Consider the following 26,399-nt stretch of genomic DNA (forward strand, 5'->3'; position numbering starts at 1 on the left):
ACACACACAGCTCAGCTTCACCTGACACTCCTGCTCAGTGTAATCATGCTGCCTTTGAAAAAAAGGATCAGCTGGTTTTATGTTAATGTGTGTTAATGTATATGTATGTGTTTAGCATCGCTGGGTCTGGAAAAAGACGTGAGGAGAGAGAGAGAGATAGAGAGAGAGAGCGTGTGAGTGTTTGTTGTGGACGTATGCGGCTGGAGTGGCGCAGTGTGCCGGCTGCTTGAGGGTGAATGAAGAGGAGGAAGCCCTTTTGACTAATCTCTGGGGAAGATAATGATCTTACATGCAGGGGCTGAACACTGTGTGCTTCTGGAGGACTGGTAATGTAGACACTCGCTCTAGCTGAGAGCTGCGTGCACCGGGCCAGCTGCAGCCAGAGAGTACACACACACACGCGCGCACACACGCGCACACACGCACACACAACACAACACAACACACACACGCTCTGTAAATATCAACTCATTCTGATGGATTGATGTGGAGCATTAGAGAGATGTTGCATTTATTTGACTATAGCCGCTGCATTATACAACCAAACAGCCTGGTTACTGTGTGGGCTACTTCTAAATCAATTTGGGAGTAATTACATAATCTTACTGACACCAGCTAGGCTTAGCATGACACTAAAACTACACTGCACACACATGACCCAGCGTGTTTTCTTGTATATTCTAAAAAAGTGTAAAGTTCTCTCCTGGACGCCTGTTGATTGAAACAGAGAAATCACCTTCCCGTCACATGGCCTTATCTGTCCATCTGCACACATATCTGCCCCGCATATTTACATGTTACTCCATGTGTACACAAGACAGCTGGGTCACATTTACCACACCATAATGTACAGGAAGCTAAGTGATGCCTGTTTTTGGAACTCTGATTTAAAAATATCAACGCGATGCAGATGTTTCACAGCAGGAGAGGAAGTGACTGCTACATGCTCAAATGATGCTATAATCTGTCAGTCAGTTGTCACAAAGCTTCGGTATTAACTATGCAGCTCTGAACAGGAAAGCACATACACACAACTAGAGGAACTGTTTATTTTGTAAAAGGTCTTTAATTTCCTCAAATCCTCTTTTTTAAGGTTTCATGGAGGTTTTTTGGTGCTAAATACAAAAAAACCCCACTTTAAAACTTAAAAATTAAAATGATTATCAACAGAAAAACAAGTAATCAAGAATGGCTGGTATATAATCCTCATATGTTAAATTATATGCACATGTTTTGCACTGACTACAACATTTTGTGAGTTAGTTCGCAACAGGTTGGGGTAAGTCAAAGTGCACCAATTGTACACTGTCTATTGTCGATAAAGTTACTATAAAATAGCAAAAATCAAGGAACATTTATTCAATAGCTACATTTTTAGCACATTGATGTTGCACTACTGCAGAATAGTGCAGCTATTACAAAAAGGAAGCTATTGTTTGTTAATACTTCACTGAGCACCTGCATGTAAACTGGTGAGCAAGGATCACTCCCCATAAATACAAACTTCTTTGTTATGCACTAACTAGGATATTATTAATGGATTATTATTAGGAAATTAAGAACAACATGAGGTCTGTGCATTAGCTCCTCTGCTACACCTACAGCTGCTCAGACACCACTTCTCTGCACCCCTGCACAAATATCAAGCATCTTCACAGATATAACTCCACCTTGAAGTGCTGAGGAGCCACACTGATGGACACTACCTGCTGGATCATCCACAGACACCTATCACCAAATGATGTGAGAGCGATGATGGGATATGGAGTCACTACCAAAGCCACGTCTGCTGTGCATATAAGAGGAACATAAAACATGACGCCCAATGCAAAAGCAAACCCATAAAACAAGCACATTTACATTTTTTTAGCATGCTATAATTCAATTCGAAATTACTGACACAACACAGGAATGATCTAAGCATATTTTTGCAGAGTAGTGTTTAATCACCATGACCTAAATAGCCAGCAGGCTCTTATGTGACCTTACACAGCGGTAAGCCTGTCACACTGTCTTACTGTCATTTCAGCCATCTCTGCTGCCCCAACGACACACTCAAAGAAAGGTACACCAAGTCCTAAAATCATTACTGATGCTCGGAGATAACAAAAGCTTGACCATAAACGCTTAAAAAGCGAGGTGACATGTCAACAGACACAGTGAAGTACGACTACACTTTTCTGTGCAGCTCTCAGGATTGATGGAACTGACAGAAACACAGTGGAGGCAAGCTAGCTGACAACTAGCCGTCTCTACCGGTGTTCTGCCCCTCTCCACAATAATGGTGACTTTTACAAACCCGGTGTGAGCAGACGAGACGAAAAGTATTAATGATACAGTTTACTGTATCATATAAACACCTGGTATTTCACAGAGTGCTGCAAAACTTCATGTAATTCAACTGTGCGGGGACAAAGTAAGCGGTACATTGTGCAGGAAAGTCTCACTGCTACTGAAATTGTTGCACTCATAGAAAGTTGCTGTTACTTCAGCCTTTTCTGGAATTAACACTAAGTTAACTAACGAGTCTGGTAGTAACACAGTGCTAACACTATATGGAAAGCTGTTAGTAAACTCAACACTTAGCTAAACGTTTGTATTACAAGAACACCAACGAAAGGCTAAGCTCGCAAAACTTAGCACTCAAAGTTAGCTGGCACGGCTAACGCTAACCGCATATGAAGTGATATGGCGGAGGCGATAATGAAATTAAGCCACCCCGCCGACTAAGCTAGCTGGTGTTTCGGTTTAACAAGTGACCGTGTTAACTGCTGACTTTCCGCCGAATGGTTGCTGGTAGTGACGGTAGCTGCTGAAAACACTATCAGGACATGTGGGTGTCCTCCAAGAAGTCTTCAATTTGACTTAAATCATTTTTAAACACGCTCTTCTGTGTTTAACGTCTACGCTAAGAAATTACGTAAGTTCCACTTGTGCTCAGACAAAACGCATTAATCTCTCGCAACGTTTCTTATAATGTGGGAAACAAACCGTAGCCTTTTATGTACACGAGCAGTAGACACTCGTTGGATTTTTACAGCTATCCTGAATCTGAAAGTGACCCATATTCAACTGAATAACCTGTACAGTAGCTCTGCTAAGCCATATTCTTCCCCACATTAAAAGTAACTTGAAGAAATTTGAATGCTTCTTGTTGGCGACACCGTTTCATTTTTATACTGTAGGGCAAGAAGCACCACACACGCGCTATGGAAAACCCACTTTAAAGATCATTTGATGCTTTTAGGCTTTTCAACAGCTGCTGTCGCCACGACAACCACGGACGCATTGGACTGAAAGTCACCAGTTAACACGGTCACTAGTTACACCGAAACACCGGCCAGTTTAAGCTAGCGTTAGCTTCCGTCGGATGCTGGTCTCTCAACGGCAGCTAGCTTCATGCTGTCTGGCATTGTGTTCACCTCCAGGACGTTACCATATGTACCGACTTCACGTCAGAAAATGAATCAATATACGATTGCACCGTTTACTTACAAACCAGCAAACTATAGTAGCCAACAAGCTTCGTTTATTTTACATTAAATGCCAACTTTCAGAAGTGGTTCACAGTGCACGGCAGCCTCCCGCCGACGGCGTATTCTGGTGGAGGAAACTACTCGGGATATCACACTATTCTGTTTTAAAAGTTGATATTTTCTAAAAGAAAATAAAAAATACACGCTGCTTGGTGTATCATAACGTTATCTATGTCGAGTGCATGAGTGGTTCTGGTTAATTACAACTAAGTAGAAACTGAGCAGTAATGTTGGAGTTATTTACATTTCTATTACATTGTTGGATGTTTTAATAGATTTGACGCACGTACGGACGCGAGGAAACAGCTAGCGTCGGTTAGCGGCTAACTGAACAGACAGCTAGCGGCTAGTTAGCCACCTTGCTGCCGAAACGAACAATCACGTTGTTGGAGGGGGGGGGTCTTAAAAATGTAAAACATTCCTTACCTCCCACTCGGTACATGTTGGCCGCCATTCTCTCGTAACCTTTATCAAAATCAGTCCCCGGGTATTCCCCGCTTGGGTAGAAAAAGGTCGATGGGGATCTATTTTATTCCTTCATTTATCGTAGACACCCCCGCCGTGAAACAAAGCCGGCTCCGGGCACAACAAGCCGAGCTGTGGCGGGTAAAAAGTTGAAAGTTTCCGTTAGTAATGTTCCGGAGGTTATATCCAAAAAATACAAGTCTTTGTTTTCGGTCCCTCCGACGACCTTCCTCTCCTCTTCCTCACTCACTCACTCATTCACACACACACAGCTAGCCTGTCTCTTACTCCACTCTTCCTCCCATCCTCCGCTCCCAGCTTCATCCTCCTCTTCTTCACCTCCGCTCAGTTCAACACACACACACACTCAGCACACAGAAAACACACACTCACTGGCCCCCTTCGTTCGTGCGCGAATCGTCATCTTCGGAAGTTGTCGGCAATCTCCGGTATCTCACAATTAACTTTTTTTTCTTGACACAGGTTTAATAAACAACTCATTTTGTAATTGAAAATATAGACACGCAGGCAAATGGCTGGAGGTGGATACGTTTATGAATGTGTTTAATAAACAGCTAAAAAGTTTAGTGGGTCATTGGCAAAATATGAAATAAGGTTTACATGAAAACACTCCTAACATATAGCACAGAAAGTAAAAAAAAAGAGTTATTGCCAAATTAAGACAAGGCAGGGAATTGGGAATGCATGCACACATGCGCGCGCGCACGCACACACACACACACACACACACACACACTGTGTCAGCTCCTGTCAGCACCATCAGGTAAACTCCATTAGAATCTGTATTATTATAAGACATGTGGCAGGCTATAAGTAATAATGTTATGTAATCAGTCCCACATTGACTGAGCTACATGCTGTGAGAGTAGAGTTACTACTACTGTTATCCACCAGCACTCACTGTGAGGCAATTATGAAACTGAATGAGTAAAACTATGACTGATTGTGACCTACTTTAAATAAAATAATGTCCACCTGTAACCTTTAGTGACAGGCTGTATCTATGAGGTGTGACCTGTATAAGCAAAGTGTCATTTTTGTTAAGAGATAAGATAAGATATTCCTTTATTAGTCCCACAATGGGGAATATTTGCAGTATTACAGCAGCATAGACAGTAAAATAGAAGAGCATCAATAAGAATAAAGAATAATAAATAAGTATGAAAAACATAAGCAAACTAATAAGCAAAGTGTCATGGAAGCCCAACTCCACAAGGAAAACACAAATGGTAGAAATGACAATTAAAAGGGTTTATGGTGAATAAATGATAGACCATAATACCATTTAAGTCAAAATGATGAGCTACATAGTCAATATTAGCAGATAGTAGGACACAAATATAGAATATTTTGTGTTTGTTACTGTCTAAAGAAAGAATGAAATAATTTGTTCAATTCAGTGTGACTCGAAGAGAAGTGTAGAAAAGTAAGGAAGTACATTTACTCAATTATTGTAGTTTTTAATATTTGTATGGTTTTTTTTTTGTAATTTTGAGTAGTTCTTCTACATTGTATGCAGAAATGTACTTTTTACTACACTATATCAAGCTGTTAAATGTAACCCCATCTTGACCAGCCAAATGATTATATGCTTACACATTTCTTAAAATCCAAAATATATAATACTAATATACAATGTATACACTTGACTGTTGATCATTTATATATATTGTTGATAATATGTGTGTTTTTATCACATTACTTTAACTTATAAAAATAGGATCACTGTGAGGAAGTCTCTAGTTTGGACTTACAGTGTAACCTCATGATTTCTGGAGCAGCACTGCCCACTAGTGGCGAATGATACACAATACAGTTTTCCAGTCTTCAGTTATTTATTAGGAGCTCGACAGATGCAACATCACAGTATTCCCAACATTCTTTTAAATATTTATAAAACTGAACTAAAGTAATAATTTTCAAGTGTACTGATCTACTACAATGAGATATGAATTAGTCAGTAAATCTTAAGAGTTGATTTGACATTTGAACAGGATTATCACAGTCTGTCTAACGCAAGCAGATAAAAACAGCTCTGATGTTAGCTGAGATTGTCAACCAAACACTGTTTAAACATATTAAAAAATATATAAAAAAACATGATGTCATAATAAGGCACTTATGATGGTGCGCGCCACAATGCAGAATGAGATGGACGAAAAGTGAAAGTGAAACACAGAACATTCACTGTAAAACTTAAAGTCTCTGTCACCATAGCAGTCAGGTCATGTTCTGTACCAGCAAACATATGACTTCCTATGATCTTCTCCACATGTTCAACATCTGTCTGTGCTATGGTGAGGATATCACACCGTCCAGTTCACGAGGATTAAACATGATTATGCGTGTGCACGAGTGTACATTTAATATGAACATTCTTCTACATGTTCTGTATGAAACGGAGGCGGCAGTGGCCCCCAAGAGCCAATAACAGGCTGCCGTCCACCGTCTTACACGCCTCTCTGGCTGTGTGTAAACACTTCTCTCTCTGTCACCTCCTTCCTAGCTGGTGGCAGGTTCTGGAGAGCTGGTGGAGGTGGATGACACTGAGGCCGGTCCCTCCCTGCTGCTGCTGCCCCCCCCTCCTCCCATCACCTTCCACTGAAGGATGCAGGTGTCCTTGCCGCCGATGGAGAGCAGGTGCGAGTCGCTGTGGGTGAAGCAGACGTTGGTGACATGGCTGCCGTGGCCTTCATACCTGTGGCTTGGTGCCTGGTGGGAAAAGGAAAAGAAAAGAAGGAAGAGTGTGGATGAATACGCTGATGATGAAATGATTGTGAAAGTTGTAGCTGCATCTGCTCTGGAGGAAAAACCACACCCCTTCATTTGTCTAGGTGAAAAAGAACAATAGAAGGTGACATGTGCAGGCGTGCTCATGTAGAGCTGGATTTATAGGTGTATTAGCAGGTAATCACATTACAACACAACCATGAAGGAAACTGGAACGTAGCTTAAAGCACCTCTTTGTCTTGCAGAAACCTTTTGGTGAAGCAGTTTTTAGATTTATGTTTCACGCTGTTGGAGCATTCTGAGGATCGAAGAGCTGCTCAAAGTGCTTTAACCCTTATATACTGTTCATATTCTACACCCTCACAGTATGTTCCGGGTCAAAATGGACCCGGAACATACTGTGAAGGTGTAGAAAAAAATGAGATTCCCCTCATAAAAAGTGTCTATACCAAATTTTGAACCACAGATGTGTTTAGAAAGCATCAATAGTCACTAACCCTAACCCCTGTCAATAGATACAGACTCACATCTGACCCAGAACAGTCTCAATGGACAAAAATGTGTAGCACCTATACAAAGAGTATAACATTTTCAAATATATTCGTTTTGTGCATTTCTGGCCACGTCATCAAATTTCAGAATAAAAGACATTTGCAATCAAATGTCAAAAGGAGTCCAATAGAACCCAAACAGTATGTAAGGGTTAATATAAAACTTCTGATTAGAGTGTTTTATGGTTATCATTCATTTTATGTAATCATTTATTTTATTGCATCTATGATGTAACATATTTTGGTCTCTATTCTATCTATTTTCTATTATTGTCTTTTATCAATTTAAATCTTTTCTATCTCTTCCTTTTTACATGTTTATTTCTTGTGTACATTAGTCTTACATTGTTTTACTGTTTATATTTTCTATCAGACTGTCAGTCATGTGTTCAACTGGAACCTGCATGAAAGCTGCTATACAAATACAGTTGGTAGTCAAGTGCTGTTCTATGTGACAGAGTGAATTAAAGCATATAAACACAGTTCATGTGGGGAACATAATTAAAGCACCATACAGCCTGATTATGTTCAACACATTTGTCTGGAGTTGATGTGCTGCTGTGAACCTAACACTGGTAGGAAGTGCCAATTATGTAAAGGAGGTTTTAAGCGTTTTTGGATTTTTAGATAAAGAGAAACACACTCAAATAAAATACATTTAGACAGTCCCTAACTTCAGACAGTCTTTTTACTAACTGCTGTCAAGTTACACAAAGCACCAAGCTGCAGAATTCCATCATGAGGTAAAAGTAACAGTCAGCACAACATTAGCAGTGAATGTGGTGAAGACTGGAGTGTCTGAATCTCAAAGGAGGGTAAACTGATGCTGATTTGGTGACTAGCATATCCATCGGTGTACAGACAGCACTCACTGGACTGCTGAAGAAAACATGATGATTATGAGCCAAAATGTGAGGCAATAATATGTTATAATAAAAAGCAGATTAGTGGGTGTTCATGCTTAATGAACAGTATGTCCAACTGATTCCAGCTCCAGGGACACTGAGAAGAAGTGCACATTTTGGTCAAATTGTGTAACCATGTGATAAGTTAACTAAATTTAAAAAAGAATATTATCTCACCAAGAGCCCATTATTGACTGATAGATTACTCCCTCTCCACTCAAATATGTGTGTTTTGCTTTCTTTTACATCACTGTGAGGTTTGAGCTTCTCTCTGCAGAATGATGTAATGCACACTTTGTTTTCACATTCATCTGCTAAATGAATAGAGTTTCTCTGAGCTCACCTTAGCTCTCAGTTTAAGATGGGTGTGATTTGTGACATCACAACTAGTTTGGAGCCAACACTGGCACAATATGCAACTTACAAAAGTGTGATGTGGAAACTTGAAGCCTCCAGTGCACAAACACTGAGGATGGACGTTTGAAATGAGACATATTTACATATTCAGGAGTGAATTTACTTTAAGAACGGTCATAAATCATAAATGTTGGAAATAAATCCATACTCAGCTACATCACTATAACTATAAATCACTTCCTTTTGCTGGAGGTACTGTTCATTCTACCTTAACTCTTCTGCTGGTAAATGTGAGCTGGAGGCACATGAAGAAGTGTACAAACGGTCTGTCACTGATGATCTACTGGGCTTTATGCAATGAAAATGAAATTATTGAAATTGTTACCCACCTTTTCAAACTTGCCTACTCACTATAATTTGTCATCCACTACTGCAGATTTATGATTTTATTGCATTTATATTGTTGCTTTTCATTCTTCTAATCGTTGTTTTTTTGTTTTTGTTTTATTGTAAGGTGACCCTTAGTGCCCTGAAAGGCACCTTAAATAAAATGTATTATTATTAATAGGGCCCGAGCGCTGACCAGCACGAAGCCCTATTGTATCTGTAAACCGACATGCATGGGGGGGGCGAGGGCCCGTTCACAGCTGCTTTCAGCTTTAATTATCATTATTATTATTATTATTATTATTATTATTATTATTAATAAATCATTAGAGAAATTAAAGGTTGCCATTTACAATCTACAGGAATCACATAAAGAATGGAAAAAGTGTCAACCAAAAACACCACTTTTTTTCCATTGTATTGTCCAGAGGCAGTTAAAGATCAGTTGTTTGTGCATGTGAGGCTGTGATGAGTGTTACCTTTGGTTTAGGACAGGGGTACTGGAACAGGTGGACTTTACAGAAGTCGTCAGCCACCGCCACCATCGTCTCGCCGTGAGAGCGACACAGCGCATTGATATCGGTGCCGTCGGATCCCTCCAACCACACGCCTGGGAGGAACGCAGCGACACCCGTTATCATCCTCACTTTCATTCTCTGTCACTAAATGTTTGGGATATTTAACATTGCGTGTCTCACCCATGACGTGGAAGCCCAGCACACAGGTGTAGGAAGCCCATTCTCTGTCTTTGCTCTCAAAGCGATTCCTCAATAGTTTACAACCTGCAGCAATGTCCCCTGTCAGAAACCATCCAATCACACCAGTTAGCACACACAGATGAGGACAACTGCAGGATATAAATACACAGAAATATATTCACTCACAGTAGAGGATCTCATAGTCTCCTGAATTAGACATGATGTACTTCCCGTCTTTGGACCAGTCCAGGTGGGTGATGAAGCTGGAGTGACCCTGAGTGGACACATGGACACATTTAATGTCACTTTAAACAGCTTTAATCAAATATTTTATACACATTCACAGAAAAAAACAACATAAAGCTAATTCATTTAAAGGTGCAGTGTGTTATTTAGTGGCATCTAAAGAAACAGACTTGGCTGAAATGGAATATAATATTCATATGTATATTAATTTTAATTAGTGTATAATCACCTGACCATAGAATGAGCCCTTTATATCTACATAAGGAGTGGGTCCTCCTTCACAGAGTCCGCCATGTTTCTACGGTAGCCCAAAATGGACAAACCAAACTCTGATTCTAGAGAGGACCTTTCACGTTTTTCTCAAGTTTCGCTGCCACCCTAGGTTCCCCTACACACTTGGAAGAGGAGGGGCAGTCGAGGGGTGTTCAGTTGGTTACAATCTGCAATCTCACCGCTAGGCTAAATCCTACATGCTGCTCCTTTAAAATAATGTACTATGTCTGCAAAGTAAAATATTAACTTGATCTTGACGCAGGGCTAGGGATAAGAATTCAGAACCGGTTCCAGTTTAGAATCGGTTCCAAATTGTCTAAACCATGGGAATCAGTATATCATAATAGAACAGTTGCGTTGTCACTGAAAACCTGTGTAGGTCAACTTTTGTTCCACATAAAAAAATTATAAGGGGAATAGGGAATTGATAAAGAATTGGATCGGTAATCAGAATCGATAATGGCATTGATATCAATAAAATCTTATCAATTCCTATCACTACAGAGGGCCTTTCTACAAGTCAGAATACATAAAAAAAACAATAATACATTACATATAAATAGATTTAATATTTTGACCCGGTCTCAGAAATCTTCATAAAAAGTGTTTATACCAAATGTTGAAGCACAGATGTGTTTAGAAAGCATCAATAGTTGATCTGACTGATCAATAAATGTGATTAAACCTTGATTCGTGTTTCAGAGAGCAGAGAGAGTGTATTTTTAGCTTTTACACCATCAAACAGCTCCTATCACACAATATCATGTCCTGTTTTACCTAAGACATGAAAATATAACATAGTAATAATGATGTAAATGTATTTAATGTAAAGGTAAAATGAGCAGAACTTTATGGAAGTGTGGGCTTTATTGTAGAACCATTAGAGCCATCAGTCTTCACTTAGGAAAGGGCCACTTTAGGAAAAGTCTACAAATTTCAAAATAAAAGACATTTGGGGTGTTTTTACAGCTGTTAAATGTCCTAAATGCCCCAAACAGTATGTAAGGGTTAAGATGAATGCCACATAACTACATGATAGTCCTCTCTCTAAACATTTCTCTTTCTTCCTGTACCAGTTGGCTAATGATGTCTAATGACTAAACAGTTGTTGTCTTTTTAAAGATTCACAGGATTTACATTTGTTGCTCTAGTGAGTATTTCTGTACTACATAGGAAGTAGCACATAGGAAGTGGTAACTTTCACACGTATGCTTTGTTTACATAGAAGAGCTGGGTGACATCCACCATGGCTGAACACACAGAGAAATAAACTCCATTTAAAGTCAAAGCAACAAACGGTCCTTTTAGATTCAACTCACATTACATTTCCCGAAGCGAGTGTAACGCCGGCCGCTCTCTGTCACATTGTAGATGTAGATGAAGTTGTCATGAGATCCAACGGCTAAAACGCTGCCGTCTGAAAACACAAGAGGCGATTCACAAAATAAAGGGGATTTCCATCACAGCTTTCTCTTAGGGGACATTTTTTTGGACATTTGTTAGATGTCCTCTCTGCTCATTTCCTGTCGCGTGTCTACTGTCTATTATTGAAAAGAAAGAAATACTTCACAATCCCTCTCTAAAAAACAGAAAATACTCTATGGCTAGCTTTTTGGTCTACTGGAGAGCTGAAGACCAACTCTGATTTCTGAATAATAGTAGAACACAGAGAATGTTGGATTCTACTTGTTGATGAAGATTGATGAGATTTTAATTTTGAATAATTTGTCTAAAACTATCTCAAGTGTGAGGAAACTCATAGCAACCAGATTCCATATAGAAAATGTTGTTACTGACACAACCTGATCTCTGTGACTTCACTGTAAAAGTCATGTGAGGACAGAGTGCAGACAGTGAGCTCTGACCTGGTGAGTATCTCATCACAGACAGCTGCTCGTTCCCATCAGTGAACTCTGACACCACCTCTCTGGTCAGCAGGTCGAGGACCACCCACCTGTAGACAGGACAGAGACATGTAGCAGTTATGATTGCACATGATTAGTTACATGTGTCACATCGATGCAGTGTGCAGTCTACACATGTACTGTATTTACTGCACTACAGTTCAACATTTTGGGAGATATGCCGATTTGTTTTCAACCTTGTAGTTGTGTGTTAAAGCTGCTACTATTAATAATTGATAATAACAATTGGTCAAATAACTTTGTCTGATAGCAAATGTGTCGCTCATATAGCAGTGATGAATGATCACTCATAGCTATACTGAGCTTTTAGCTTTTTTTGTCTGTGTTAAATTAAATAATAAAATCATGTAGAACCAGATAATGTAAGAATTTCCCAATAATGTAATAAACAAAACCCCACATAACTCAATCAAAAAATGTAATAATGTTATTACAATTTTTTGGAAATTATTACATTATTAGGTTCTGCAAAAATAAGGTTAGCCCAATGTAATGTAATAACCTCCTGTTAATGTAATACTTTATTTGGGGCTGTCAGCATTAATATCACACATATTAGTTTCTAAACTGATTTTCATAAATTCTATCAAAGTATAGACCTACAACAAGCTTCAACAGGATGTTAAAGAGTCTGTATCTCCTGGTGCACGCTGCCTGTTTAAGGGTTAAACATGCAATTCAAAACGCGATTAATCGCCATCAACTACGGAAATTCTGCGATTAATCGCGATTTTAAAAAATAATCGTTTGACAGCCCTAACTTTATTATATTAATATTATATAATATTATTATATATTATAACACTTTTTTTTTTTTTTTTTTTAAATCTGTGCATTAACAGAAATGTAATGAAATATGTTACACACTGGAACTGCTTTTAATGCTAATGCTAATGCTAAACTTGGCTAACCACATCCTGACTCCAGCTCCAGTCATAACACACAGACATGAGAGTGAACACACCAAAAATAAGTGGATGTCCCAGAATATAGGGATATTCATTTAAAATAATGTTATTATAAACATTTTTGGTATGTTTTCACTGTAAAATGTGATTTAACCCCTAGCTCATATACTACTTAACACCTCTTTAATGTGTAACACAGAACTGTGTATATGTATAGAACTTGCGTGTTGTTTTACCTTCCTGTGCTGAGGCCGACTGAAACCACTGATCCAACAGGGCAGAAATCAGCACACAGCCCATATTCCTGCCAAATATACACACACAGGACTAGTTAACATGTATGTGTGTGTGTGTGTGGGATTACATTCAGTGCATAAAGAGATCCAGGATCAGTGTGTCCTACCTCCATAGTGATGCACCAGTCCAGCTTGTGTTCCTCTGTGTTCCACAAACACACCTGCCTGTCGTGACCACAGGTGAGGAAGGTGTTCACAGAGGGGTGTGTAGCCAGCCCCCACATCTCATCTAAATGACCCTGACACACACACACACACACACACACACACACACACACACACACACGCACACACACACACACACACACACACACACACACACACACACACACACACACACAGCGAAACTAAATGAATGAATGCTTCTTTCATGTGCTTACAAGTACACACTCAACAGGTGTAAATGCTAAAAAAGAGGAAATGAGGGTGTTTTGGTAATGGCTCATTAAAGTCACAAACACAGGTGTATGTTTGTGCTGCAGTCTGGGTGTTTGTTATGAATGATCTGCCAACTCTCCATGTTAAAGATAAATAATAATCAGTATATATGTTGTGTATCAGGTTTTCCTGCAGAAAAATAAAAAAATGAATTTCAATGATATTTGCTGAGCTGATATTCATAGTATGAAAGTATCATGATGATTTTGGATGACTGTTCCTTTTTCTAACACCACCATCCTTTCTAATTGTTCCACCCTCAGGTTAAAATGTCAATATTGCAACTAAGACATCTCATAATGTAACAGCATGTTCATACTCCACTAAATAAATGAATGACCTCATTGGTTACCTCTGGCGCCACCCTCAGAAAAAAACATTGCACTTCTATCCTGACTGCTGGTACTGCCCATGTAATTACTAAATAATGTGACTGTTCATTCCATCTGTGCCATGTAATGATCAGTGCAGTCTCTAGAGGCTGCATGCAGGCCTTCAGACGTCTTGTTTTCTTGCTCAAAGTGGTTTCAGTTTCCCACTGATAAAATCAAAATGTGGGCAGGAAAGCAAAATTCCATCACAAGCGGTGGCAGGAGACCACATGCACAAAATACTTCCTGTTGCCAGCTGTTGACTACAATCTGCAGGGATCTAAACTGTCTGAATAAATGTGGACACAAGCTAGTGAGGGAAGGATTCAGTTGTTAGGGGGGCATTGGAGAAAATTCATTGTTGGTCCCTGTAATCCAAATCATCCTGCATACTGCCTGCACTTATTCTCACTGTGGTAGTTTATGTTAATTTGCAGCACATACTGTAAGAACAACAGAAACTACAATGTACAGAGAGCCTCAAGAAGAGGTCAAATGTAGCACTCTCTCATCATTTCCAGTTGGTATTTTGCTTTAGTAGTGCCCATCACCAAACATATTCAACTTCAGCTTATAGAATAAAGAGTTAATATGCTGAAAAATATATTCAAGCATTTTGGAAAATACACATTTGCTGAATGTCAGGAAATTGAGGAGATACTTGTTTATATTGTATTTGCACTAATAAGGGGTTGCATTTCAATTTCATTGTACAATATACAATGACATCTATTCTATTCTATTCTATTCTATTCTATCTAAGCAAAGCAAACAGTTTGCTAATGCTTATACTAAGCTGGCAGAACACATGACTTATCTCTGAAATGAATATACAAAGAAAATAAAGAAGAAAAATCATCTCATCTAACTTCTGGTGTATTTCCCAAACTGTTGAAGTGGCTGATATTGACTTATTACAGATATACTGGTATTGGCGAATATAATATATCTAACATGTGCTCATATAAAACAGCTTTTTATGTATACTTGATTTTTCTTAATTCAAGTTTAATATATATGTTTTTTCTAATTCATAGCTATATATAATGATTAAATTATTAGGGCCCAAGTGCTGACCAGCGCAAAGCCCTATTGTATCTGTAAACAGACATGCATGGGGGGGCGAGGGCCCATTCACCACTGCTTGCAGCTTTAATTATTATTGTTTATCCTTAAACTACAACATATGGCCTATCTTTGTCACATGTATGTTATAACCAGATTTAAGGAATCATAAAGCTAAGCTATGTGTGCTTGTCTATATATTGTGTACATATAACACTATCGGCTGATATATCAATATCAGAATTTTTTTGCTCCCTAATATCGATATAGGCTACAATCCTGTATCAGTCGGGGCGTAGTTGAAGTGTCCATTTAATACAGTGCTTACAATAGAGTTTGGCAGCTTCAGTGTAAAAATATCCAATCATAAAGTTTGTATTAAGCATTCAATTTAACTTGACACCCTTCATTATGTTCATACCTGCACTATGGCCACAAATCCGTCAGAGAAGGTTCCTCTGAGGATGGCATTCCTGGTTGTTCCCACTAACAGTTCCTCACCATCCACATCTGCGATGGTACGGACCGCCCCGAACTTCTCTGGAATCTGGATGAATGCATCACATCAAAACAAGATTTGACTTCTAATTTGAATGTGTGTCTTTCTACCTATACACACACGCATGCACGCACACACACACACACACACACACACACGCTTTGGGTTCACCTCACACTCTCTCTCAGGTGCCAGGTCGGCGCTCCAGCGGATGATCTTGCGGTCTTTCCCTCCTCCGCTGAGCAGAGCGCCGCCCTGCAGGTTGCACAGGGTGAACACACTGCCTTCATGGGCTCGGGTCTGACGCATGATCTGGAAGGTCTCTGCAGGAAAATAAAAAAAGGCTGATTCAGTGGGTTTATCAGTGTGTACGGAAGCTAATGAAGGCCGACATTTTATTCAATGATATAACGAAAAGTTTAAATTTGAAACAAAAACATTAAAAAAAACCCTAAAAAAATAAAATAACATAGCTGACATATAAATGCAGATTTTCCAAATCATTGTAATTAGACCTAATTAAACATTTTTTATTATTTTATTTTTTGTGTAATTTTTGGAACTTTTGGATTTTTTTTTTTTTGTCAGATTTGTCATTTGTAACAAATACAATTTTTATTCCGAGTAGAATATGTTTGGTTTTTTTTTAACATTAGCTTGTAAACTAGCTTTAGTGTGAACTTAAAACTGAATTCATGTGTACAGTCTCTGCCAAATAAATAAATTATGTCTACTTTTCCTTTACAAGACTGCAAACAGCTTCCCAATTATTATTTTTATTATTTCATATGGTATGTTTTAAGTTTCCAAAGTTATTGCCCTTTAACTGATTATTGGCTCCCTTCTGGTGGTGAGATCAACAGACAGGTGAGCAGCCATTGGAACAATAATTATAATAATAATAATTAAAACATTAAAATAAATAACAAAGAAATGTTCATGTTGACAAAAAACTTCCTCAAATCATTACTAGCTGTTGTGGAATTTTGAATAATAACACATGACCTTCATCATCAGCTGGGGTTTTCCAGTTATTATGGAAATACTGATGTTGGAATTTCCATTTTTAGAGAGAATTTTTTGTCCACTTAGGTCCACTTTAGTCCACATCCTCTTATTTGCTTACTTTTTATTGTCTTATTTAGAGCATCATTTCATTCTTTTTTTTGGGCTCAAGATCAGTAGTTCAGCTCTCACTTTCCAACTGGTTGTCACTTATTCAGCCCCCATTTGTCTTAAAAGGTGCAGCTTCACCACACCTTTCGTTGTTCTGAGTGTGTTTGGGATTGTGATACTGACCTTTGGCTCCTTTACCAAGAGTTTTGATATCTGCTGCTGATTTTCCCCACGTCAGGATGTTTCCCTCTGAGTCTCCAGTCAGAACATCTCCAGTCAGGCTGAACACAAAGCACTGGATGAACTTGGGCTTCTTGTATTTCTGAAGAGAAACAGAGAATAGTTAGTTCTGGTTTAAAAAGAAATACTTTAATATATTGATGACATATTTCAATTCAGGATTTGCATATTTGTACTCTCTAGGATCCATTCTCGTTGTTCATGGTCCTTACTTCCCTTTTTGGCCTCAATCTGACTAACTGAATTGTAATTTGGTAGTACACACACAGATAATAAGGGGAAGTGATATGAAATGAAAGCTTTGCAGGACAGGATAAATCCAACGGTGTCTTACTCCAAAGATGCCTTGTTTCTTCATGAACTGTCCTGCACTCAGTGTCCAGAAGTAGACGTGGGATTTACCACAGGTGATGATGTTGGTGCTGTCGCTGGGGTTGAAATCCACAGCAAAAACAGCCTCATTGGTGCTCTGAAACATAACAATACATGGTTACTGAGTGAGTCATGACTTTGTCACATGGAGACATTACATTTGACCCACTGTTCGGATAAAAAATACAGATTATAGTCAATTTAAAGCTGAATTAATCCATTTCTTTTGGACCGTGGGGGCTGAACACACACATAGGCCTGTCACAATAATTATCGCTGAGTTGTTTGTTCCACTGCATTTAACTGGTTCAAAAAAAAAAATCAAGAACTGGCCCTTTAAATTAAATTTGTGCATCTCATATTTTCTGCAGAAACCTGATGATGGATGTATTTTTCTTGAGGTGTTTTGTGCAGCCAGGTACAGACAGTGACAGTGGCAGGTCTGCAGTGAATATACATACAGCACATAGAGAAAGTACAGCGACATCATATCTCTACACAAAACGCTCCATTCATGGCCGTTCTGTAAAGTGGCATATGGACTGTTCCACTGCAGCAGAAAGGGGAGGGGGGGGGGTATAATTATCTTGTTCTTGTTGGATGAACTTGTATATTTATACAGTGAGGGTCAGTGTTGGCCTTCCCACACTGAGCCACACACACTGGATGCTAAGTTCCAGAAAATATAAGTTGTTGCAATAGTCCATTAAATCCTTGACTTGAGACGATACACAAGTTCAAAAAACCCACCTATGCATTCCCACTGAACACACACACACACACACACACACACACACACACACACACACACACAGTATAAAATATTTACACTGTTGCCATGACAGCAGTGCTGAAATTGCTGTCAGGGAAGTTTTGGGATAAAAGCCCATAAAAGCATAGCAGAGACACCGCCGCCATCTTTCTCCCCCCATACACTCTCCTAACAGACCTCCTTTATAAAAACAAAAAAGCATCCACACATTGAGCATTGGGCAGCTGATCAGTCACTGTGCTCACAGTACTGCAGCCTGGCTCATTCTCTTTTTCATTGCAGGATTGCATTGTTTCTATATAGGCTAAACATGGGATGGAATGCTTTGGTGACTGATCATTTCATGAATGTCAGATGATGTAAAGCAGCGGCGGCAAACATGCGGCCCGCGGGCCAGATACGGCCTGCCGAGGGGTGCGTTCCGGCCCACTTGCCATCCAGTGCTCTTTTCCTTCCTTCCATCTGTCCTTCCTTTTTTCCTTTCTTCGTTCCTTCCTTTCTTCCTTCTGTCATTCCTTCCGTCTGCCCTTCCTTCCTTTCTTCTTTCTTTCTTTCTTTCCTTCCTTCTGTCTGTCCTTCACTATCTCTCTTTCCTACCTTTCTTCCCTCCTTCCTCCTGTCTTTCCTTCCTTCCCTTCTTATTTCCTTCCTTCCTTCTTTCCTTCCATCTCTTTAATGATCCGGCCCACATGAGATCAAATTAGTCTGTATGTGGCCCTCGAATGAAAATGAGTTTGACACCTCTGATGTAAAGCCTTCACCCCAAAGGATTCTGTTAAAGGAACAGTATGACATTTTTTCATCTTCATTTTCAAGTTTGACACCAGGTCCAGTACAGAGATGAGTCCAGAGGCAACTGCCAGCCAACCTCTGTCTTTTACTTTTTAACATTGCATTATTTTTGGTCACACGAGGGAAGGGGAACACCTCAGCAACCTAAAAGCACATCTGATATAAAATAGATTGCTTTTTAGAAGTATTCAGTGTCCTGTGTTTTTATGTTCACAGAACAGACAGTAAAGGCTATCGATCGATCTATCCATCGATCCATCGATCCATCTATCGATCTATCTATCTATTTCTGCGATGTGATGTCCCATTTATGATGCAGGTAATAAGTAAAAGTTGATCTAAAATTGGTGATGAAGCACCTGACTTTCAAAATACAGTGCAACAGTGTCCTATTTGCCACTAGGTCAAAGTTAAACAAAGATCAAAGACTGAATTAGTCCATCAATAATGTAATGAAAGGGAAAGTTCAGAGCATGTAATCACACCTTCATTTACACTTGACCATAACTATACTGCTCTTTACCTTGACCTCTGCATGCTTGGTCCCCTTGTTGCAGTCCCATACTGACAGCATGTGTTCATTAGTGTCATCGATCACACAAAGGAACGCTCCAGAGTCCTGAAAACAACATCACAAATAAATTAAGACTGGTCAAAATAAAGACATATTGTAAATTTAGTGTAATATACATTTTCACCACTCTGCTCCTCTCACTTTCTCTTTTTAAGAAAAATACCAGTTTCATTCACTTCTACTTTGCCATTTTAGGGACTGTCAATGAAAGTCAATGGTTTTTCACATTAAAAGCCTATCAGAAAAGAAACTGGTAGAGTCCAGTGATGGCAAAGTTAAAGCAACAGGAAACAATTAGTGAAAACAAAACTATTTGTGTCAGAGAAGAGCAGCAGAGTGGTGTGTATGACTAAAGACTGTGTCTCTCTAACATAAGCCTATTTCAAATAAAAGTCTGGTTCTCGCTGCAGTTGATGTAAATAAGATTTATTATTTGAGACAGCGTGTTATTACAATCAACTCACAGCAGAGGAGAATGCAACTGATCCAATTCCTCTCTGGAACGTTCCAAGACCGATCTGCTGCAGAGTGACCAGCGTGGTGGAGTCCCAGATATGAACACAAGGCTGTAGAGGCTGAGACACACACACACACACACAGATATAGATAGACACACACACACACACACACACACACACACACACACACACACACACACACACACACACACACACACACACACACACACACACACACACACACACACACACACACACACACACAGTCTGTTATTTATTTATTTTTGAACTACATGAAATGTATGAGAATTCAACAGTCTAGATGCATTGGAGTTAGCGGGAGGAGAGTTGTGACTTTCATAGCTTCATTGTTGAATGAATACAAGCATGTGTACGTGTACAGAAATACTGTGTGTAGTGATGATGCAGCAGTAGGTACCTTATCTTTCTCCACCCCTGCTGTCTGTCCAGATGCCACTCGCACCTTGTCAGGATGGATGGTGAGACTGCAGGAAAAGAATTTTAAAAAATCACTAAATAAAAGACAAAGGGCAAAAATCTACTCAAATATATTTCCTCATATCAACACTAAATGGGATTCTGTTCACCATGGCAAAATGACAAAGTGCTCTTACAGTCAAGTGCAGATATTTCTGGTAGTGTTGGCTCTGTACTCCAGCACTTTGGATTTAAAATGGTTATAAAGTGTTTGATTCCCAGCTTTAACCTGAAGGTGTTCATAGTTTGTCACTACAGCTGAAACATGTAGGAACAGTAGCTGCTTTTATACACACTACTTCCTCTTTTTGAACCTTTGTGTCGTCCTCCCGGCTCAAATTGACCACATCTGTTTTGACTGTTCCTCCCTCCCTCCCTCCTTCCCTCCCTCCTTCCCTCCCTCCCTTCCTTCCTTCCTTCCTTCCTTCCTTCCTCCCTTCCTCTCTTCCTTCCTTCTTTCTCCCTCCCTTCCTTCCTTTCCATCGTCTTCCTCCCTCCTTTCCTTCCTTCTTCCCTTTCTCCCTCCCTTCCTTCCTTCATCCTCCCTTCCTTTTTTCCTTTATCCCTCCCTCCTTCCTTCCTTCCTTCCTTCCTTCTTTCCTTCTATCCTTCCTTCCTCCCTTCCTTTTTTCCTTTCTCCCTCTCTCCCCCCTTCCTTCTTTCCTCCTATCCTTCCTTCCTCCCTCCTTTCCTTTCTTCTTCCTCCCTTCCTTCCTTGACTTGAGGACAACAGGAGGGTTAAAAGAGCAAAAGCAGGTAAACTAATTGAAATACATTTGAAAGAAATCATATATTTAGAAGTTATACTTTATAGTATTTTCCCTAAAAACTATGTGGAGACTTTTACAAAATAATCCCTCAGTTACTTAGTTACTACAAGTGTGTGATGGTGTATTTATATACAGAGATTCTGCCCTCTGCCTGTATTCCCTTATTATTTATTATAGAGAGCAGCAGGTCTGTGTGTGTGCTTGACCGAGGGCGTGGCTGAGCTACACACACACACACACACACACACACACACACACACACACACACACACACACACACACACACACACACACACACACACACACACACACACACACACACACACACACACACACACACACACACAGAGCAGAATGGCCACAGCAGACAGGATGAATCTCTACATTCTACATTCCTGCAGGGTTGTGCGGAGGTGTGGGTGTGTGTGTGTATTTGTGTGTAACTGCCATGCAACGTCCGGGAAATTGTGTTTTATTTATCTGATTCATGGCTTTGTTTTCACTAGTAAAGCGTAAGAAGCCCAAGTTGTTTTGGTCAACGTGGTGTAGAGTTTGCCATTAAACAGTCAGAAGACATGTGGAGACGTGTTTGTATCAACCTGAACTTTGCTTGGCTTTCTGTGTGATACGGTTGCATGGAGCCGACCAATCAGGGCTTTCTAAGCAGGATTAAAATTAATCTTTCTGCATAGCTGTGGTGAATTTAGTGAAAGAGAAATGGCCATAGAACCAAAGATGACAACTTTTGGCAAAATGGCAAACCAGTGTCATCATCAAAATTACCTTAAGGTTAAAAGTCACTAAATTCATAGTTATATGAAAAGAAATCCCTTCACAAACTGGCTGAAGTTAAAAATGGGTTTCACAAAGCAGGGGGGGGGGGTTTGTTGGTCTCTGAGGTCAGTTTAAAAAGCATATGGTTGGATTTATTTCACTGAGTACATGTGACTGTCTTAATGTCTTAACACTTAGCCAAAAATAAGTCTCAGTATTAGGTCAGATTGCTCATATTCATGGCTTCCTGTAGAGAGCCTGGCATCAGTTAGGGATCAGGATTCAGTGTGATGTGTTGAGAATAGAGACATTGAATATCAGTATACTCTACTTGAGGGTGTGTGTAAGGTATGTGGACTCGGTTGAGGCCAAGTGCAAGGCATAAAGCAGCAGGAAAATCCCCTGTTTTGCTTTTTAGGACCTGATATGAACCTCCTTTTCTTTTCATCATGGATCTCAAAAGAAACATCATATCAGCCAAAACTTATTCTGTAGGCTAAAGTACTTCAGAAGCATGTGTTATATTGTGATGGTAACCTCCAGCTGTTTTCTGGGGTAACATCTGGAGGTTTATTGTATCTTAAAGCCATGGTTCGGCGTAATTTTGACCTAGCGTCATATGCACCATGAGGTCTATCTAATCACTGAAAAAAAAGGGCTGAGGTGGTGATTAGATAGACCTCATGGTGCATATGACGCTAGGTTGAAATTACGCCGAACCATGGCTTTAACTATAGATGTACTGTAGGTTCTATACTGTACACTGACCAGCGGACGCAGTCTGTGTGTTTGCGATAGTGGCGTTGTGTGCGGTTGTTGATGTGATAAAGGACGACGACACAAGCGGTGAAGTACAGCGCCTCGCCCGTTGGAAGGAAGTACAGGTTGGCCCGACAGTCCCGTCCTCGGTAACCATAGCTGGCACGGCTGGGTCAAGGTGATGTCATTCATTTCATTCAAACATATGGGACTCGACATTTCACAGCTTCACAGTAAATACGTCACCGATGCTGCTCTCACAGATATAGACTACATTACAGTGTGGTTTGAATCCAGGAAGAGTGAAATCAGCAGCGTCTGAATGTAACATAAGCCTCATAAAATGGATCATCTGGCTGTGACATTCTAAAAGGATACACCCAATCTAGCTCCAGTCTCTCAGAGGGCGGCTCCATCTTCAGGTCTTCATAGTTTTGGATGTTAGAGGGGATGTACATTGTGATTGGTCGGCCTCGGATGAACATTTTGATGGACTGCCCTGGAAGACAAACACAGTAGAGTTCCACTAACGTAACGGTAAACAGACAAATACGAGCATACTAAATTTAGGAGCATTTATATTTATCCCTAATTAATTTACAGGAAATATGATGGAACAACACTGAGAGTCTACAGCCATGCTTGAAATTTGAGTATATTTGTGCCAAGCATTTCACATTTCTCCACCAGAATTTCATTGCAAGCACCAAGGAGGTTGTATGAAAACAGTTTTTAGACATTCATGTTGGGAAATTGAATAAAACTTGGCCAAGTATAAATGCAAGTCAACATGACCGTTTGTTGAAACATCAACCTTTACAAGTTGAAATAAATGGATCAAAATCTGAAGACTCCATTATCTTTTTTGGGGAAATGAAATGGTAACTTAAACTTTACAAGTCTATAATTTCCGGACAATTTTTGGGGAAAATAGAAACAATATATATCTTTAATTTAGCTTTTAGTAGAGTTTATAGGTAGTTGTTCATTTCTGGAGGACTTCCTTTGAAAGAATTGCTCACTTAATGTCAACCTTTACAAGTTATATGAATTAGCTGTTATCACACAGCTTACTAATACTATTTTTAAAAAGTCTATATTTTTGGCATGCAGGCACTCCAAATTGAAATTGTAATAGGACTGGACAGAGATGACTATATTATTCAGCTAAAAAAATGTTTGAAATGTGTCCAGTAACTTTAAAGTGATTTCCTAAACTTGGGTCAAATCAACATGTGTCTTGAACAGGAAATGCAGAATATGAAAAGATGTGCAAATGATAAGTAACAGGGTTAAAGCTGCAACAGAACAAGAAGGAAACCCATCCATGTTATCAGTCTATACATTTTTTTTTTGTAAGATTTTGTTGGCATAGACGCCTTTATTAAGCAGTAGACTGACAGGAAACATGGGAGAGAGATGGGGGTGACATGCAGCAAAGGACCTCCGATCGGGATTTGAACCGGGGTCGGCTGCGTATATGGCATGAGCTCTAACCACTCGATCACCTGCGCGTCCATCAGTCTATACATTTAAATATCTAGTAGACACAGAGCAACATCAGCATTCATTTCTGCATCCACCTGAGCTTTACCTGTTTATTCCATTACAATGTTGGTATGCTGAACATGTTATAAACTGACACCAACAGCAACATTATCATCCCATTGGAAATACGTTTATGTTCACTGGATGAATCTAAGTCCAATATTCCAGTTTTACTGGTCGTCTGCCAGTAGACAACAGAGGAGGACTGTGTTTAATAGGCAGTGCATCAGTAATATATGTACAGTATGCTTCTGGAAAAGTACAGCATGCTCTGTTGACCGTCCCTGCATAAACATAGCTGAAGATACAAAGTGACATAATAGCAGGTCTACCTTGGCTGTAGGTTCCTCTTCTGGACCCGGGGGATCCTGTGGGAGAAAAAGCCAGACAAATAAACACCAAGATCCTCTGAGCTTTAAATCACAGCTGATTCTAGTCATACCTGACCTAGCTTTGACTTTAGGAATCCCCTAAAATCTATTCCCAGTTTATATGCTATATGAGTTTAGAAACTCAAGCTGGGTTATTTTGGACTTTTCCACTTCTTTTTGGGGATGTCTAAGCTGGCTCTTTTAACTTGGCAATGGTTTTTGTGGAGGCAAGCAGTGAGGCTGAGAAAAACTAAAATGTGACTGTTCTGTCTCTCAGATCATGAACTATAAGGCCAGAGAGTTTGGGGCTGGGAAAGTGGTGCAATGACACCTTGAGAGGAGAGTTAATGAGTCCCAGCCTTGCAACCACAAACATCATGAGACAGTAAGAGGAAGAAATAAATCAGGAGAACAAATTAAATCCCATTTCACTCTATTTTGGGATCTATTGAGGGATAGAGTGGACTGTCCAATGTGGGGCTGGGTATCACTATTTTTCTACTAGTTTTAATAGTACGACACATTACTGATATACATTATTTCACAGTGCATCACTTTTTTTTTTTATTAGAAAATACTTTTCAATTTAATCCACATGTTAATATTAAGGTCAATCTGAGATTTAAATTCAGTCAGGCTGTCTCTATTTTAAAGGACCAATCATTAAAGTCCATGTAAAGTAAGAATAAATATGTGTTCTGAGTTTGACATACCACAGAAAAGTGTGTTGTTAAAAAAATCGCCAAATATATGAAATTGGCTTCAAAGTTGTGTAAAACTCAGCCTCTTTCTCTGCTACCAAACGCTGTGGGAGTGCCCGCTAAGTCCGCTGAAACCCCGCCCCCTACCAAGTGTCACCTGTCAATCAAAGTCACCACCTCTACCAGAAACATGGACACTACGTCTGAGAGCTTTCTGCCGTTAGCTCAGCGGCTAGCTCGGTGGCTAGCTCGTTGGCTAGCTTGGCGGCTAACTCAACCAACTGGCTAACTGTAGACTGTAGTAGTAGTAGTGTGTGCTGATGTATTTATACCTCTACAGCAGCAGGGGCGGGTTTATGATTTTCAGACCCGCCCACTAAATCCTGAACACAGAAATGTTGAAACACAGTTTGTGAAGCCTAGCTCCACAATTCAAATCTAAATGGTTGAAATGCTTTTTACACCTTTTTTAGAAATACATTTATGACTTATTTAATGTGTTTAGAAGAAAAAGTCTGAATTCACTTTACACGGTCTTTAACATTGATTCCCACTAAATGTTACTTTACTTGCAGGTTATTTCATCACCTCCACAGTCTCCTGCACACTCACAGTGTGTTCATCTTGAATCTTAATGCCATCCCCTTACATTATTATACTATTATATTATCATTATATCAGTGGTATAAAATGATCTTCAAATGACAATAATATTGTTTATCGCGATTATTTCTGAGACAATATATCGTCTATTAAAATGAGTTATTGTGACAGGTCTACATGTACAGAGCAAAGCTGGGATGAGTAATGTAGGGGCGACAACCTTCTAGTTAACTGCCCATTATCCTGTTGATCACACACAGATATTACACAAATCCCACCAAAAGTTACCTGTAATAGGATGCTATCACAGTATAAATCGTGTGACAAGTGCATGGCTTAAAACAAATGCTGGAGGATATGTGTTGATTTCTTGCCTGATT

The 26,399-nt window shown here is 39.6% G+C and overlaps 2 protein-coding genes across 6 annotated transcripts in view; both read right to left on the reverse strand.

The window, feature by feature from the left end:
* The window catches only part of mta2 (metastasis associated 1 family, member 2), a 31,396-nt gene extending 27,057 nt beyond the window's left edge, over positions 1 to 4,339 (reverse strand). For 3 of the 4 annotated variants that reach the window (XM_053343863.1, XM_053343862.1, XM_053343865.1), the window contains exon 1: positions 3,963 to 4,339. In XM_053343863.1, coding sequence (XP_053199838.1) covers positions 3,963 to 3,990 — 28 coding nt within the window. In that variant the 5' untranslated portion in view covers positions 3,991 to 4,339. The remainder of the gene's footprint in view (positions 1 to 3,962) is intronic. The other variant, XM_053343864.1, reaches the window with a different exon arrangement.
* A 1,814-nt stretch (positions 4,340 to 6,153) lies between these two features.
* The window catches only part of eml3 (EMAP like 3), a 56,824-nt gene continuing 36,578 nt past the window's right edge, over positions 6,154 to 26,399 (reverse strand). For both annotated transcript variants that reach the window (XM_053343854.1, XM_053343855.1), the window contains 18 exons: positions 24,677 to 24,712; positions 23,175 to 23,295; positions 22,806 to 22,955; positions 20,435 to 20,501; positions 20,002 to 20,112; positions 19,487 to 19,582; positions 17,362 to 17,496; positions 16,971 to 17,109; positions 15,843 to 15,994; positions 15,594 to 15,719; positions 13,406 to 13,537; positions 13,239 to 13,306; positions 12,035 to 12,123; positions 11,489 to 11,586; positions 9,837 to 9,924; positions 9,651 to 9,749; positions 9,432 to 9,562; positions 6,154 to 6,734 (listed from right to left, as the gene is read on the reverse strand). In XM_053343854.1, the coding sequence (XP_053199829.1) occupies positions 6,525 to 6,734; positions 9,432 to 9,562; positions 9,651 to 9,749; positions 9,837 to 9,924; positions 11,489 to 11,586; positions 12,035 to 12,123; positions 13,239 to 13,306; positions 13,406 to 13,537; positions 15,594 to 15,719; positions 15,843 to 15,994; positions 16,971 to 17,109; positions 17,362 to 17,496; positions 19,487 to 19,582; positions 20,002 to 20,112; positions 20,435 to 20,501; positions 22,806 to 22,955; positions 23,175 to 23,295; positions 24,677 to 24,712 (2,048 nt within the window). In that variant the 3' untranslated portion in view covers positions 6,154 to 6,524. The remainder of the gene's footprint in view (positions 6,735 to 9,431; positions 9,563 to 9,650; positions 9,750 to 9,836; positions 9,925 to 11,488; positions 11,587 to 12,034; positions 12,124 to 13,238; positions 13,307 to 13,405; positions 13,538 to 15,593; positions 15,720 to 15,842; positions 15,995 to 16,970; positions 17,110 to 17,361; positions 17,497 to 19,486; positions 19,583 to 20,001; positions 20,113 to 20,434; positions 20,502 to 22,805; positions 22,956 to 23,174; positions 23,296 to 24,676; positions 24,713 to 26,399) is intronic.

This window comes from Scomber japonicus, chromosome 22 (assembly GCF_027409825.1).
Source record: "Scomber japonicus isolate fScoJap1 chromosome 22, fScoJap1.pri, whole genome shotgun sequence".
NCBI classification, from domain to species: Eukaryota; Metazoa; Chordata; class Actinopteri; order Scombriformes; family Scombridae; genus Scomber; species Scomber japonicus.